Genomic DNA, 15,480 nt, shown 5'->3' on the forward strand with positions numbered 1-15,480 from the left:
GCGCTCCGCCTCCGGGGCGCGGCGCGGTGTTTACTCGGCCCTTGGGCGAGGGCCGCCGGGCGCGGGCGCCTGCCGCCCGGCCACTCCCGGGAGCGGCCTCCGCTACAAGCGGGATGAGCTGTGCAGCGGCAAGCCGCGCTGACTCCCGATGGCCACAACGTCGTCACTGGTAAAAGCCCCGCTGCAAACCCTCCCTTCGGGATACGCTCCGGTTGTGCTTTAACTGCAGCGCCCTTCTTCTCGGTCAGGCAGCTGGTGATGATTTACAAGCCAGAAGGAACCTTAGCTGGACTGTTGTGCCTCCAGGAAAGCACGCAGAACTGGCAGATTCAGAGAAGCAGGGGAAACTGTTGCTAAATCAAGTATGTGTAGAAGTTATCCTAAGGTACTGTATACAAGGCATCTCAAAAAAAAAAGTCACTTTTGTAGTTATAAATTTGACTTGTGCTTTTCTCACGCTGGAGAAAATCAGTTAATTGTTTAGGGTTAGAAAAAAGATATTTACCCAGTGGAAGTATTGGTGGTAAAAAATTCCCTATACCATTCTTGGTCTGTGAGCACAGAAGCATGATCAGAAGGTAAGAAGGAGGGGGAAAAAAGGAAGCACTGTGCAGTTTGTGGGAGGCTGCTGCAGCACAACCTAGGTCTGGGACCTGCTGGGATGAATCCACTCATCTCTAGAGCCCTCTCTAGAATTAAATTATGCAACCATCTTTACCTATCCACAGTGGGACTAAAAAGAACTCTATTTAGTCACTGCTTGGAAAAGATCATAAAACTGTAAAACTTCTGAGATGATAGACAATACAGAAATTTGATAATTGCAGTTGAATTTTGGTCTGTTTTACAAAAGTCATGGCCGAAGTCCTGTATTGTATCTTCTTCCTATAATATAACTTTGAGCAGAATACTAAGCAGAGAAAATTGCAGAAAATGGTAGRAATGAAGGCACATCTTTTAGGAAAGAGGAAGGGATTGGAAGTTTAGGAAACAGGGAGGACTTTCATACCTACCAAAGGTGTTTCCTTTCTGTGCAGTATTATACCTTTATTCCCATCATATAATAGCTAGGGTTAGCAGGTGAGAGGGCAAACCATATTTTGTGCTATTAGTTCCTTTTCCTTGCTTTACAGCAAGTAAGCAGTTAGAAGTGGGATTTCTCCTTTAAGATAGAAACCTGGCTCAATTTAAATGCCAAGCACACACAAAATGACAAATGTGTCTGTTCCTGGTGCCAAAGGTCTCAGCTAGGGACTCCAGGAGTAGGAGAATGCTAGCCCAAGAAATGAACCAAACTCCCTAGACGTTCTTTCTCATATTGCCACTGTTTATGCTGGAGTGCTCATTTTAGTGGTCTGCAACAAAATTTGTGGAGGATTTCTAGGTATTTTACAAACGACAAGTAAGAAAAGCAAGRCTCTTTTTAAGAGGCTTTCATTAGCTTTAGATGATTCTGTGCTACCACTTTAAAAAAAAAATCCAGGATGCACAGACTGGCAAAGCATTACTTTTGGTAAATTAATCCAACTTGGCTGCTATTTACCTGGCAGACATTTTTAGGTGCTGATTCAGGACCACGGCTAGAATATGAAAATGTTTGCTTTTCTTTTTTGTTTGTTTGTTTGTTTTGTCTCTTAAGATGTGGATTTTATGTGAAGTTTAAATTCCAGTCAGGCTTTCTCAGTTTGGATTGAAATGTCAGAGTGGCACATCTAATCAAGATAGGCTTGTTCAGTGTTTATAGGAAACAGAAAATAAAGATGCATTTGATTATAGTTTTGTGTATATCTTGCATATTTACAAATTTAGTTCAATGTAGGTTATACAGATTCATGGAAGAGCACTTTAACTGTCCAAACAAATCATATTCTAAACCAGTAGCAAACAAGCCTGTACATGCGCTCTCTGAGAGATGTAATATGTTTTTCATTGTTTCTGAGTACATCGCATAAGAGGTACTTGTTTAAGGAGTTTCAGATAAATTGTTGATTGGGATGCCCAAAATCAAGAGATGTGCAGGAAGTGTTCAAATAAAATTTGTTGTTTGACTGTTAAGATCCTTACAATATCATGCCAAGTGATCCCTGTGCTCCCCACTTTCATTATGGATTTCTGCGATTCAGGAGAGTTATCTTCATAAGGACTTTCTTGTTTGTTTGTTTTTTTTACCAAATGCTGCAAGAACAAGAATTCTCATTTTCATAATTATTTATAAGCTCGTCTTTAGAAGTCCTTTCAGAGCAACAGTGTGTACTAAAAAGTCCCATGGAGCATTTGAACACCAGTTGCTCCACATCCCCAGTGGTTTAAGCTTAATTTTCAGTCAGGCTAAGAATAGTACTACAACACAACTGAGTATGGATCTGACACTCGTTCTGAGATTGAAAGAAGCATTTTAAGATTGAGCTAATGTCCCTTTCTGCTTAAAACTTTTAATGTCTTGATTACAGTTGCCTAATGTTTCTAAAACACTTGGGGTCCGAGGATTTTAAAAGTCTCACTTCCTTGATGCGCTTTTGGACAGGGAAGAAAAGCATGTTGGAGTAAAGGTGAAGGTTTTACAAATAGCTTTTCTTTCTTTCTTTTTTTCCCCCCTCTTTCTCCCCCCCCCCCCGTAAGGCTTTTCTTACATCTTAAAGCTGTTTATTTTCACGTCTCAAATGATACTTCATATACTACTGCTTCACCAGCTATTGAAGCTTAGTCAGCTTCATAYATATATAGGGAGGTTAGTGCTCCAGAAAGGTGCTCTTCACTGACAGTCCTGATAACTGAAGCTTTCTCTTTAGAAACAAAACAATAAAGTACTGGTACCATAAGCTTCCCCAGTATATGTTTACCCTGATTTGCAGTGATCTACCCGTTCTGTACAGGAAGAATAAGCTCTCTGTGCCATCTAATCTTCTGTTCCTCTTCTTGTTCTAAGATTTTCAATTGCAATTTGAGATACTGTCCAGTGGGATTATACTAGCCAGGTGTCTCTGGGACAGGCTTCTGTGAGCTATGGGCAAGGAGAGCCTTGTCAACTAAAAGAAGGCAGGACACGTGGCAAGGAGCCAGGCAGGGGATTTGGTAGATCTGGCAAGCTGGGTTCTAATGGAACTTAATTTAAAGTCAAAACTACCTGTGATGACCATCTTGATTTCTGATTACAAAGGTAAATTCTGACCAGTATATATCCAAAAATTTTCTCTTTCGGCTTTATGAAATGTCTACATYGTCATTAACAAAAAGTGTTCTTGGACATGCTATTTAACAGGTTGMAAGTTGTGATATATCACTCTCTATATAATATGTTCTTCTTAGCAGGCTATACCCTACAGTACAGAGAATGTAGTTCCTAAAAGTCAGTTGGCTTAATGCATAGTCATTAAAGTTGTATTGATAAAATAATTACTTGTTCTCTGACTGATAGAAAAAATCTGGCAAATAGAACAAAAATGTTTTATAACTGTTATGTCACTATAAGAAATCATGTTTATAAAATTGGGGAACTAAGATTTTACATAATGACAAGCAAGGACATGGTTAAGTCAAAGCTCATGAATTGTGGTTAGTAATGGTAATAAAATTCCTTTTATTTTCATTAATTTATCTGTTCACAAGAGGAAATTCATAGGGTGTCTATTTTTAATGTCTATTTTATGCTGTCAGTTGATAGTATTTTACCTATAATGAATATTTTTATTTCTTTCATGCAGTAGTTTTTCTCTCTGTCTCTATCTTTCAGAGAGCAACAGGAGAGAGGAACATTTGAAAACAAATTCCTTTTATAACAAGTACTTCTTTATGTAGCACTACACTTTTTAGTTTACAGGTTTATTCAGTACATATGATACTAAGATTCTTAGCTCTTATTCAGGCCTTGTAGCTGTAATTATATGCCTCTCAGAATGGATCAAAATGTGTCATTACCTGGCCAAATTGCAAGTAATCTAAAATTATGACTTAGTTGTCTTGCCTCATGACTTATTGGGGGATCGACTCTGAAACTCCTCCTCCTCCCTCCTGGTTTAACATTAAAGTGAATGGTATCATAAAAGGTAGAAGAAGAAAATATGAAACACGTAATAGGGAAGAAATCAAAGGGAAGAAACAGAAACAAGAAGTGTATTCAATAACAGTGCTGAATACAAATGAAGCAGCTGCTTATTCCATGGCAGTTGTGTTCTTTGATAATTTATAATTGAGGCAATAGACAAAAAGAAGAAAGTGTAGCCCTCTTCCCAATTACTTTGACACTCACAATGTTAGAGCAAACAGAAAAGCTGCCTTCCCAGCAAAGTGGAATTCCTTATTCTTTGAAAATTTTTAAAGGAAAGTTATTGAATGGATCAGTTAACCTAACTGTTCTGTGCTTGAGTATTACTTTAAAATGAAATATATTGCCATACAGATTTTGGTTTTGTTGCTATTGGCAAAGATTGTACGGATCTGGACAGAAATTGTTTATTGTTTCTGTAATTTTTTTTAGGACTACATGTGATTTGTCGGCATACAAAAATTATTGTCTATTATTGTTTTCCATTTGAGATTAAAGAATTTAAATACAGTTCATGTAGAATTACTTAGCAGAATGAGTTTTTGCTTCCACCATTTCACTACAAAGAAATTTTATGAAAGATGCTATATTCTGAAGAATTCATAGCATGAAAGTAACAATGCTATCTTTGTAAGGGATGTTATCATCTCTAGGAAGTACTTAGTTATTATTAATGCTTAATGCTGCTTCACAAATAAAAGTAAGCCTGAATTCTCATGATACTTGGAAGAATCAGAGAGAGGAAACTACTTTGTAAATTACGTAGGAAGTAGGGAGGGAGAAATTATTTAAAGTTTCTTGAGGACCTTTGTTCAACATTAGCCTTTGATAAACATCATGTCTACCACTGCAAAAAGACTCTCCATCAAAGTATTTGATAAATACTTGTTTGCTATGCTGTTTGGTCAATATGTCGCTCACCATTTTCAACACTTTCTCAATTTCTATTAGTTGAAACCCTGCTTTCTTTAAGCCTGATCAGTCAGCGCAGAATGATTTTCCAGAGAGCCACCATAAATTTCTCCACCTTCTGTTTTAAGGGCATGTATGATTTGCTGCTGTTTTTAGCTCCATGTGGTTTCCCCCTCCCCTCCTCCTCGCACATTATGAGTTTGTGTTTAGCAGCACATTTGTGAAGAATTTTTAAACAGCAAACTACTACGTTGGTAAAATGCTATAGAGCTGCTTGACATCTACAAATCTGAGAAAAACGGGCACTGTTTAAGTAAGCAACATCATATGTGCAGAGGTGTTTTAGACATATGGCACTTGTGCATGGGATAATCAGATAAACAGCACAGGTACTACAGATCTAAAAAATCTATTGACACATGCACAGTAAGTCTAAAGTGCCCATAAAATGTTTGTCTTACTCTATCATCCATGGCCATCCATGGAGCATGGCACAATTCTTCTGTCACTCCAGGCTGAGTGAATATCCTCCCGTATTTTTCTCTAGTGTTTCCTCAACAGAACAACAGGAGTCCTATGCATGTGCTCTTCTATCACAAGAGATGGCTATACAGCCCTGTGGGTCAGAGTTGATCTACTTTTCTAAGTGCAAAGCCCATTTCTTTGAGCTTGCCTTCTTAAACATGATGGCTCAGCATTACTGATCTGTGTGTAGATATATGCATATTTTTTAATCTAAAGTCACAGAATTACAGAGTAATTYGGGTTGGAAAGGACTCCAGGAGGTCTCTAGTCCAGCCTCCTACTCCAAGCAGGGTCAGCTATGAGATCAGACCAGGTTGCTCAGGGCTTCATCCAGTTGGGTGCTGAAAACTTCTGAGGATGGAGACTGCACAAACTCGCTGAGCAACCTGCTCCACTCATGATTGTCCTCATGGTGAAAAAGCTTCTCCTTATATCAAGTATCTCATTTCTGTTTTTGTCTGTTGTCTCTCATCCTCCTGCCATGTGCTGCTGTGAAGAGCTTGGCTCAATCTGCTTGATAACCTCATAGGTACCGGAAAGTGCTAATAGGTCCTAATAGGGCTAACAAAGACCCTTCTCCCATGCTGAATAAGCTCAGTTCTATCAGTCTCTTCTCATGTACTCCAGCACCCAGACCACCTTGGTAACCCTTCACTCAACTTGCTGCAGTTTATCCATGTTTTTCCTGTACTAGGGCCCAAAACTGGATGCTGTATTTTAACTGCAATCTGACAGGTGCCAAATAAAGGGGGATAGTAGATCGAAGATGTCCCTTGATCTACTGGTTTTGTGCCTGTCAGCACAATGCAGGATGACATTATCTTCTTTGCTGCTAGGCCACACTGCTGGCTTACATTCAGCTCGCTGTCTAYCAAGATTCCCCTGCCCCTTCCTCGGTCCTCTTCAGTCAGTCAGTCCCCAGCCTGCATCATTGCAAAAGCCCAGTGATATTTACTCCCTGTGTATTTCTTCTCAACAGGAAAGGGTAGGAAAGCAAATAACGAAAAGATACTCTAGATTTTGTCTAATGTACATCTGAAATGCTCTGATTTTACAGAGATTCTGTAGAACTATCTAAAATCTTACAGGTGTTCATAATTGGTTTAGCAACCTGCTACTCAGTACCAGCCAGTACTAAGGCTGTGGTGCCCAAAAAATACAGTTAAAAGCAGATGAAAATTAGCCTGTGTGATTAAATGGGTATTCAGTAACTAGCGCAAGGAAGGTAGCTCCTTGTCTTTGTTCATTTAGGGTACTCTGTCATACTCTTTAGAACAATGGAGATTTATTCTCTGCTCTTAATCCTGTGTATATTTGTTATCGGTGATGGTCCCTCTAAAAGCCTACTAATAGTCTCCAGTTGCATAACTATTTTTCCTTTATATGCTCTATTGAATTTAATACAGTTCTCCAGCAATTCCAACTTCTTTCTTTTACAAAAATTGTAGTCAAGGTAATTACAAAACCAGGAGTTGCTTAAAAACAGTTAAGGTTRCTGTGCAGAGAGTGTGGCTTCTTGTCATGTTACTTACAAAGCTCTAGTATTTAAACCAAGGAAATAAAAACTTCATATAATATATAAACACACTGCTACAATACAAAGACTATGTATCATCATACCTTTTTCCATAACCTGCAGTAGTATTGTTCATTTGTGATTTTGATTTTAGCATCTAATGTATGTAGGATGGCTTTTAAATGAGAAACACTAAGATTATACTTTTTTCACAGAATTTACAATTGCTATTTCTTCTCACAAATTAGATATTTGTAAATACAGTTTAAACAAGAGATAATTTGAAATTGTTACTGTAAAATGGTGGGTTTTAAATTTTAATTGAGATCTTATTTAAAAGAATACAGTTGTTAAAACTTCAAACACAGGATATTCAAGTTTCCAAATCATAAGGAGAAAGCTATGTTAGTTCCCCCCCCCACCAAAAAAAAACCAAAACAAACAAAAAAAAAAACAGCGTATTCAGTGTGGAAGGATAGAAGGCATAAAGATTCCTACTACCTGAGGAAGCTACCATTGCCACACAGTTCTGGGTAAGGAGGAGATTGTACTCCTTGTCCTCCTTAGGAGGAGGACTCCTTACTCAGCTTCAGCCATGGTCATTGAATTGGTTCACACCCTCCTTCAGCAGTGAGTTAAACTGAAGGAGCATTTTCATGATTAATTTAAGCCAACCTTGCCATTGCTGAAAAAGATGATCACATCTTTCTCCCTGCAGTCTGCATGCTCTCAGTACCATAAGGCTGTGTAATTAGAACTAATCCTACAAATAAAAGCCCTATTTTTCAGTTACATCAGTGAGTTAGTGACTCACTGTACAGCTTTACAAGTAGCAGTTTCAATGCAGAAGGTGGCAGAGATAYACAGTTGGGGTGGCAGATCTTTTATGACAGTGTGGTCTTTGTTTGGCTTAAGCAAATCATTAAACATGTCCTATTTGGCTGACTTTGCCTGAAACAGAGAGTGAGCACTCACCTGCTCTTTCTGCCAGCAGAACTGATGGGAGCAGTGACAAACAGCAGAGTATCAGTTGGTAAATAAKTTTTCAAAGCGTCCACTTATGTGTTAAGTCACACAAGTAAGACTAGCACATACTGTAATCCCAGCAATGAAGGCAAAACCACAACAAACTAAGGATCTTGTGAGAAGCTGACAATCCACAGCCCTTATACAAAAGAGAAGTGACAAGTAGGGGAATATGAACCTAGAGCATCTAAGGGAAATAGCCTACCTGTAGGATGTGGCTTGGGAGGAAGACTGCTACCTGAGCTGCTCAAAAGGTCCAACCTGTGGTCTGTGCTGTTTCTAGCTGACAGTCAGGACTTCAGCAACTTTGTAGGTTCAGTTCTGCAAACATACAGACATAGATGCTTGTATTAAAAATAATAATAATAACAAAAATCTAGGAGTGCTGCAAGAGCTAGCTGGTGTCGTGATGCTGCTCTCTGTCATCTTTTCAAAGCTGGGGAAATGGGTGATGACTACAAATATCATACTCATCTTCAAAARGGGCACGAAATTCTGGGAACTACATGCTGGTCAGCCTCATTTTCATGTCTGGGAAAATAATGGAGCAAGTCCTCCTGAAAGCTATTTCTAGCCATATGAAGGAGAAGAATGTGACTGGAAATGGCCAGTATGGATTTACCATGGATGACCAACCAGATTGCCTCTTGTGGTGAAATGACTGGCTCTGTGGATGATGGGAGAGCAACAGATTTTGTGGACTGTGACTTTAGCAAGTCTTTTGATTAGTCTTCCACAGCATTCTTACATCCAAGTTATGGCATTATGGTCCAGATGGCTTGGTTACTAGATGGGGGAAAGACTGGCTAGAGGATTTGGTGGAAAAGAGTACTTGTTAATGTTTCATACACTACCTGAAGACTGCATGGGTCTGTCTGGGAACCTGTCTAGCTTTGTATTTTTATCARTGACATGGAGAAGGAAATGGAATGCTGCCTCATCAAGGCTGTAAACACCACTGCTCTGGAGGGGGTAGTAGATAAATTCAGAGGCAGGGCTGCCATTCAGGAAGGGCTACACTTGCTCTTGAAGGAATGGGTTGACAGGTATTGCATGAAATTCAGTAAGCACACATGCATGGTACCTGAAGTGAACTGAGCCCCTGCATCAGTACAGGCTGGGGAATGACTGCCAGTGTGGCAGCTCTGCTAAAAAGGACCCTCTAGACACTAGGCTAAACATAAGTCAGCAGTGTGCCCTGGCAGTGGTGAAGGCTAACAGCACACTAAGCTGTATCAGCAGCAGCATGGCCACTAGATCAAAGGAAGCAATTGTTCCCCTTTGCATGGCACTTGTTAGACTATATCTGGAGTACTGTGTCCAGGTTTGGGCCTCCCAATTCAARAAAGGTGTTTGTAAACAGACCTCACTGGATGAAGCCCTGAGTAAACCATTCTAAATTCAGTGCTGACTCTGCTTTGAGCAGGAAGTTGGCTTTGTCACCTTCAAAAATCCATTCCAACCTCAGTGATTCTGTGATTGTACGAAAGTTGCGTATATACAGAGGTTTTCAAATTCAGTGTACAGCATAAGGCCCAAGACTGTCTTACTCAATCACGCTATAGGTAAACCACTTTTATTTATGCCATGTGAAAAGTGTGGCCTAAAACAAGTATATTTTATGAAAAAAAAATTTGGTAATTGTTTTATATACACAGCATCTCTCGGGCCTCTCCCAAGAGTTGGGTAATTATCATTAGCTGTGTTTAACACTTGACCTAATCAAGTACTGGGATTTAAAATTTTATCAGACACAGAGGTGTAATGGGAGACACTTGAGTACAGAGAACACCATAAACCCATTATGAACTTCCTTGCCTCTAGTAATTGTCTGTTGGCTGCTCTAAATCATTACTTGTTCCATTAAAATCATTGCTTGATGGTTTTCTATTTTCTGAGTCTATTGCAGTCCCTTCCACTTCTCTGAGAATACTCTTACCAGAACTCAGAACTGTTTTTTTTTTTAATTTGATTTAATATGTATATTTCAAGCTGAACATATATCACTTGAGTTCTAAATGTTTAGCTAGTACAGGGAAGTAATCTGATCAGTACAGCCTTTTGCAAAATGAAAATTTCTGCCTAAACATGCAGCAGGGACAGAAGATAGAAACAAAATACTAATATACAAAAGAAATAAATGGAAAATAGTTTCATATTATTAAGTGTATGACATCACTAGAAGACTGTTAAGTTCTTCTTAGCTCTTTAAAAGAAAGCGGTTCAAAGAGAGGAACAAATAAATGATAGCTGCACAATATGAGAATATTAAAAAAAAAAGAACAGGAGTATTCACTTATGTCCTCTCTCAAAAAGAGGAGATGCAGAGTATAACAAATAACACAAAAAGGCAAGCAGTGCTCTCTCATTTGTCATCTGGGGATAAATGTGAAAAGAAGTGAAACAATGACATAAATTTTAAAAATGATAAAAGGAAAATCTTAGGTATTCATTGCTATTATATACTGAGGCCAAGAGCTGTGAAGGATTAGAGCTTTATATGGAGAATGAGAACATCCACAGTTACTTTAGATTAAAAGCTTCTGGGATATAAGCTGTCATGTTCCAGAACATAAGACAACCTTTAAAAGAAGAGTATTTAAAAAGAAATCTTCCCTAAGAGCAGGTTATTTTGTTTGTCCACTCTGACTTGTTTGTCTCTTTCCTAAGGAAAAGTGTTTTCACGTTTTTTATGCTACCGGATTTAGGCAAAAGTATGTAAGCTGAGCATTTCCTCTTCCTGTCCTGATACAATATCTGCTCTGTCACCTAAAAAAGGACAGAATGACTGACAGAAAATTTTTGCAACAACCTTATATTCCTTATGCATCAAAGGAAGCTTTTGTTTGCTATGTTTTTTTAAAAAAGAAAGGTAAAACATGGGTAGGGTATCTGTTTGAAGGAGTTCAACTTGCTGAGCATCTAGATCTTTGATTTCACTGAAACCTAGAAATCTTGGCACTACTTTTATACTATAGTTTTGTCTCACATTTCCCTATCAAACACCTTTGTTGCTCTCAGACGATGCCACCACCTCCTATTCCAACTCCCAAAGAAAAGTGGTTACTGCCTCTGTAGCAGAACTGGCAAAACCAAATTAATACCTTAGATGATAAKCTAGTTAAAACCCATCTGTAGTTTCACTAACATGCCAGCTGTGTGAATGTCTGGAGTGCTTTCTTAGCCCTTTGAGGGATAATGTCTTATTTTGCTAACACTATTAGAGAAAGCTGCAAAGGGGAAGGGTAGGACAGGTGAAAGTGACTGTCCTGAACTGTGGCAAAGGATGCATCAGAGCTTACCGGCATGAACCCGAAGTGTCTTAGCAGCTGAYGCAGGTGTAAACTCTGGGTAGCCATGTATGAAAAAGTTCACTGGTGTACATTATTATCCTTAAATCATTAATAAAGGGCTAGAGGGGAAAAAGTGACTGCAAATGTATTGCATATAAGGGAGATTTATGACAAGGCTACTGAATCAAATCCTATCTTTTCAGTCAGGAAAAAATAATGTATTCTAAAATCTTTGCTCTTAATCTTTATTCCAAAGAAAAAGACGTACCTGAAAAGTGTAAAGCATAAAATGTATTTAAACTAGATAGTGTCTCACTGCATGTTTTGTTTTATTTAGCTGCAGATCTGGGACACAGCTGGCCAGGAGAGATTCCGAACTATTACACAGAGTTACTACCGAAGCGCCAATGGAGCAATCCTAGCCTATGATATCAGCAAGAGAGGCTCTTTCCAGTCCATTCCTCGCTGGATCGAGGATGTGAGAAAGTATGCCGGTTCCAATATTGTACAATTACTGATTGGTGAGTTAAAATATTAATACTTAGCACTACAGAGAGTACTGTACAATGTAATTAATTGCAATACTTAAGATGGGTGAAAGTTTTGTTTTTGTTGGAAGCTAATTCTATGATTCTAATTGGAAATTTTCCAAATATTTTTAATTAGGAAGTGATTTATCAAAAAAATGTTTTTTAACAACCTATCTGTTTTAATTTATGTTAAAAAGGAGCCAAGTTTGATTTGAAATTCTTGCATGTTGCTTAGTAGAGAATTGGGTATCCAAAATTTCCAGGTCCTCAGGCAGATCTGCTCAGGAGCTATTCTGATGGTAAGCCCAGAGAAGCTCCACCATATCAARCAGACATGTTCTGGGGAACGGGAACGCTCATATGCTTAAGCAGACTGGAGGTTCTGAAAGACATGGGGGCTGTTGAGGTTTGTAGGTTCTCTGCCGGAAGTTCTAGCTCACAGCCGCAGTGTTCACAACTCAGGCATAGCTCTAGGGGCTACTAATATATCAGTATTTTAGATTTCCCTAGGAACCATCAGACTGCTGCTGTTTTCACTTTTGTCTTTTCTCACAAAATGGTTTTAGCTTTGATTTCTAGCCTGATTTTTAGGTCCTTTAAGGTCTCCAGCCACTGCTCTTCAGTCCTATCAGATTGGTTACGGACATTTGCTGTTCTGTGTATGAATCATACAAAAAATCAGGTTGGAAGGGGCCTTATGGAGATCATCTAGTCCAGCCTCCTGCTGAAAGCAGTATTAGTGTCAGGTTGCTCAGGGCATTTTCAGTTCAATTCTGAAAATCTCCAAGAATCGAAATTCCACACATTCTCTGGGTAACCTGAGAACCTTCTGCTAAACACTTACTCTGGCATAAATACTTGTTATCAATTATTTTGTTTTTTTCTTCCAGGAAACAAGTCTGACCTAAGTGACCTTCGAGAGGTTCAGCTAGAAGAAGCTCAGAGTCTAGCTGAACATTATGATATCATCTGTGCCATAGAGACCTCTGCAAAAGACTCCAGCAATGTGGAAGAGGCTTTTGTGAAGATGGCCACAGAGCTCATGATGAGGCACGGAGGTCCAATGTTCAGTGAGAAGAGTACTGACAGCATCAAGCTTGACAGCAAAGACGTYGTAGAAGGCTGGGGGTGTGGTTGCTGATATGAGCTAGGTGATATCCCTAACTTTACTGGAATTTAGATGGTGCTTCACCCTAATGCTGAGTAGCACAGTAGCCATATTCTCCTCCTCCTGTGAAACCAGCAATTTTGTAGAAGTTAGACACAATCCTGTTTGCTTTGGTGTCTTATTTTTATAAGGAGACTCTTGAGATGTAGTCTTAAAAGTCAAGCCCTCTGAAAAACTTACTCTACATTTGTCCCCACTATTTTATTTTCTATATCCTTCATGTAGGTTACAAAAGTGGAGGGAACAACTTGGAACTGTTGATGTAGGGTGGGGAGATAGATGGCTGAAGGCTGATACACACACACAAGTTCTGAAACATTCAGTATGTTTTTGTGACAAAGGAGGTCACTTTTAGAATAGGCAACCTTGAAATGTCTCTTCAAATCTTCAGCACTSCAGCAATGACCAGAAAGCCTAGAAGTGAGAGACAGTGTCTTTGACAGAAGTATTTCAAGTGTCAAAATACCCAACATTTTGATTAAAGGACCAAATAACAGTCATCTGTCCCAGGGCATATGGATTGCTAGGTAATATTGGTGACTCTGGTGGGGCAGCCTTCTCTCAGGTTTTTTTTTTTTTTTTTTAAGTTATCATTTTAACAAATAGCAAAATCAGCCTGAGCAGTAACACATGACTTGTTGTCAAGAATGATTGGATGGTTTTATTTTAAATACAGCCTTGAAGAAGGAATGGGTTGATACATTTCATTTCTTACTGTTTGCACAGGGATAGCTCCCTTTTCCAAGTGTGTGTCTTTGAGTTCTCATTTCAGTTAATTTCATTCCATAACTCAAGACTTGCATCACTGGAAACAGCAACTGGAAAACCTTGAACTGAATGGTAGCCATGACCTACTGGCATGTGTCTAATGGTCATATACAGGGTTAATTCTGGTCATACATTTGATGTTATGTTAGTAGAGTGATTATTGCTTAAATGGCCTAACTAGGGCTTATGTTTTTTTAAAACATCTCCTTAAATACAATCTGGACATATAGTGGGAAAGAAAACTTGAGAATAGCTGAAAACTGCATGCATTGCAACTTCTTGTTTGTAAGAAACCAACTCTTTTTGAATGGTAACGTCCCACCTTGTACTCATCTGCTTCCCTGTCCCAAGTCACTAACTGCTTTTCATTTCTTGAAAATACTCAGCAGGAAAAATCTTTTACTGTTGATGGAAAGTTTATAATGTTAAGTAATACATTTCCTAATCCAACTACATATAGTTGTCTTTCAGACACAGCTCTGTGTTGTGCTAGCGTATGTTGTATATGCAGTTAAAGTACTGATGGCAGCAGTCCTCTCTATTTACACTCTCAAGCACCTTACAAACTTGGATTTGCAAAGGTAGCAGTATCAGGATTATTTTTAAATCTGCAGTTAAAGCAAAGGTGTTCAGAAGCAACAAGTGATTTTTGCRATCCTGATACTTTAAAGCGGCTCATTTTCAGAAGGCACCCACTTGAACCAAAATCACTTGTTCCTTTTGAAAATCTTGATTAAAAAGAACCAGGTGGATTCAGTTGTTATTAGGGCTACACCAGTTTTTGGCCATTTGCAATATCCAGTGTCCTGAAAATGAGGAAGATTAAGAAAGGGCTAACATCCTAATTTCAGTACTGTTCATCTTCCTACAGAAATTATTAACCATTCTTTCATCTTTCTGGTTTTTTTAACTATGATGTAGATTATTAAAGAATTACTTATGCTTTGTAGTCTGTTTGCTTCCTATCTAAAAGGATAGTTTTCAAGTTTCGTAGTTGCAAGAGTGAAGGGGCCTTAAATTTTTCAATTAGTGTAGTTTTCACACTTCTAATGTTCTGTATGGAAGGGCAGGGCAAGGTGCCGTACTCAGTAGTATTTTTAGATAGTTTTCCAGGACATTCGCAGCTCTCCTACATCCATAGGTAACAGACACTAAGCACCAGCAGCAGCAAAATATTGAAAATGAAAGTTACCCAAACTCCAGATTCATTATTGGTTAGCAGATCCTGTCTTCCAAAAGAAACCATGAAGACAGTCCAAGCTATAATTCAGTCCTTATTACTGTTTTTCCTCCTAGTTAGATAGTCCTTAAGCTACAGAATGCTAGCAGGTAATCCCCTAGTCTCATGACATATTATAGCTTACATATGTAACACAGGTAACAGTCCTGCATGCTTGGACATGGACCCTCAAAAAAGCTCAGCCTCCCAGTATTTGCAGGACCAGTGCCAAATGATGTATTTAAGCCATGCTGATTATAAAGTATTGGTACTACTCAAATCAAGTAGCTTACAGAGTAGCTCATCTTAAAACTGGAACAAGATGCAAAAGGAATGTAGATCCTGCTTTCAGTGCTGTCACTGAATGATTCTGTTTTTACTGTAGATGGAGAAATGATATATTGATCCATTTCCTTAATTTTGAAGTTTTTTAGTAAATGAGTAGAATTAGACCAAGCACTACACTTGTTTTAAGATTTGC

The 15,480-nt window shown here is 38.7% G+C and overlaps 1 protein-coding gene across 1 annotated transcript; it reads left to right on the plus strand.

Annotated features, from left to right (window-relative positions):
- Positions 1 to 113: 113 nt before the first annotated feature.
- Positions 114 to 14,722, plus strand: RAB43 (RAB43, member RAS oncogene family). The gene is made up of 4 exons (XM_085302559.1): positions 114 to 169; positions 230 to 362; positions 11,652 to 11,835; positions 12,735 to 14,722. Exons 1-4 carry the CDS (start codon positions 114 to 116, stop codon positions 12,983 to 12,985), a joined length of 624 nt encoding a protein of 207 aa, XP_085158685.1. The 3' UTR covers positions 12,986 to 14,722.
- The last annotated feature ends 758 nt before the right edge of the window (positions 14,723 to 15,480 follow it).

This window comes from Rhea americana, unplaced genomic scaffold (assembly GCF_003343005.1).
Source record: "Rhea americana isolate MKP2758 unplaced genomic scaffold, rheAme1 scaffold_19, whole genome shotgun sequence".
Lineage (NCBI taxonomy): Eukaryota > Metazoa > Chordata > Aves > Rheiformes > Rheidae > Rhea > Rhea americana.